Source organism: Prionailurus viverrinus, chromosome A2 (genome assembly GCF_022837055.1).
Source record: "Prionailurus viverrinus isolate Anna chromosome A2, UM_Priviv_1.0, whole genome shotgun sequence".
Classification (NCBI taxonomy): domain Eukaryota; kingdom Metazoa; phylum Chordata; class Mammalia; order Carnivora; family Felidae; genus Prionailurus; species Prionailurus viverrinus.
In genome coordinates, this window is record NC_062562.1 from 67,233,443 (window position 1) to 67,235,136 (window position 1,694).

Sequence of the window (1,694 nt, forward strand, 5' to 3'; positions counted from 1 at the left end):
CAATAAAAATGCTGGGAGGTGGGGGTGGGAGTGGAGATCGTGAGCGCTTAGGCCTCCATCCACAGCCAAACTCCTGCTACCAGCAGCGAGGGGAACGGAGGCTGGAGGCTGTGAGCCCCGCGGGCTGCCGCTGCGCCAGCAATCAGCTCCCGCGTCCCCGCTGCGGGCCCCACGCGCCTGCCAGGTTGAGGACGGTTACGACGCCCAGGCTCGTGCGCTTTCCAGGCGCCCAGACGCCAACGGTCATCTGAGCCCCGGACACTTCGCCGGCAGCCGGGTCCTGCGACTTTGGGAACTTCTGGAAGCCGAATCCCCACCGGAAGGCCCCCGCCCCGCCGTGGGCTCCCATGGGCAGCAACGTGAGCCCGCCCAGGCCCGCGCAGCCACCCCTCGGCGCAGGGCACCCGAAACCCCGGCCCCCGCCTGCCTCGACCCAGGACGGCGGGCGCCGAGTCCGCACCGGCCCCCTCCCCCGGACGCCGCCCAACTGGGACCCCTCCAGCCCGCGGAGGGTGGTCACCGAGGCCTGGAGGCGCTTTCCTGCCAAGGCGCCCCCGGAGACCGTCCTGGGGCCGGACCTGTCCAGCGCCTGGGAGAGTTACATGAAGCGGTGGGTTTGGAGTGCCCGCCACCCGAGACGGACCTGGAGCCCCGTGACCGTCAAGATCGCGCCGCCTGAGCGCAGGGGGAGCCCCTGGGCGTCTGCGGCGCAAGGGCGCGGCGCCTGCTCTGCTGGGCTTCAGCTCTCCCAGGAGCGCCCGGACCCCTGTGCCAAGGAGACCGTGCTGAGGGCCCTCAGCCAGTGCCCTAAGGGCAACCGTAGGTTTGACGGGCCCCTGTGGTTTGAGATCCCGGAGGGCGCGAGCCGGAGGCCCAACCCAGAGCCCAGGCCTTCCGCCTTTAAGCCCCTGATCAGAAATGGAGAGGTCCCTTCCTTCGTGCCCAGGCCAGGGCCGCTGGTCAGAAGCCTTCACTGCTGGAGCTGCAGTGTGTCGAAGGAGGACGCGGACCTCGGGCCCGATGCCCAGCCCCCACCGTCTGCTGACCACCCTGCAGCAGGGACACTGTCAGCCCAGGACACAGATCCTCAGCTGCAGAGCTGAGAAAAGAGGCCGCACTCCTGGGGCCTCACACCTTCCTCCAGTACCTAAGAGCAGCGCCTGGGGCTCTCCTCCACCCTGAGGTTACCCAGCCCTCAGGCTCCTTTGATTCCTGAGTCAGAGCCCCCTTACCTGCCTCCTGAGACTCACCATTGTGTAATTTATTCTCAGCCCGCTGACCCCTTGCTTATCTCTGCGTGGGACCCTGACACAGGACTGCGGCGGCCCCCAGACCCGCCTGTCCTTCCTGCGTAGATCCCGCGCTGAAAATTGTTGATAAGCCCCCTGCCTCCCCCGGCCTCCCCCTGCGTGCCTTTTTCGCTTCATTTTCTGGAAAATAGTTTTTCTTCCCCACCTTCCCTCTTTGCCCGGCTTGTATAAATATTTGATCGCATTAAAAAATAATATTAATACTTTAAAAAGGTCTTGTTAATGTCACGCTAAAGGGCACGTGGGTTCCGGATTGCAAACGCAAAGGCGAAGCGCCTGCACGGGTAATAATAACTTGTGTTTATTTGAGGCCCTAATTGAAGTCCAGCCCAGCTAGAAAGCGGCGAGAGACCGGATAGGCTGAGGAGGCGTGGCATGAGGCCG

General features: G+C 64.4%; 1 protein-coding gene across 1 annotated transcript; it reads left to right on the forward strand.

Annotated features, from left to right (window-relative positions):
* Positions 1 to 248: 248 nt before the first annotated feature.
* On the forward strand, positions 249 to 1,484 carry POM121L12 (POM121 transmembrane nucleoporin like 12). Its single transcript, XM_047849926.1, has one exon. It carries the CDS (start codon positions 348 to 350, stop codon positions 1,101 to 1,103), a length of 756 nt encoding a protein of 251 aa, XP_047705882.1. The 5' UTR covers positions 249 to 347; the 3' UTR covers positions 1,104 to 1,484.
* The last annotated feature ends 210 nt before the right edge of the window (positions 1,485 to 1,694 follow it).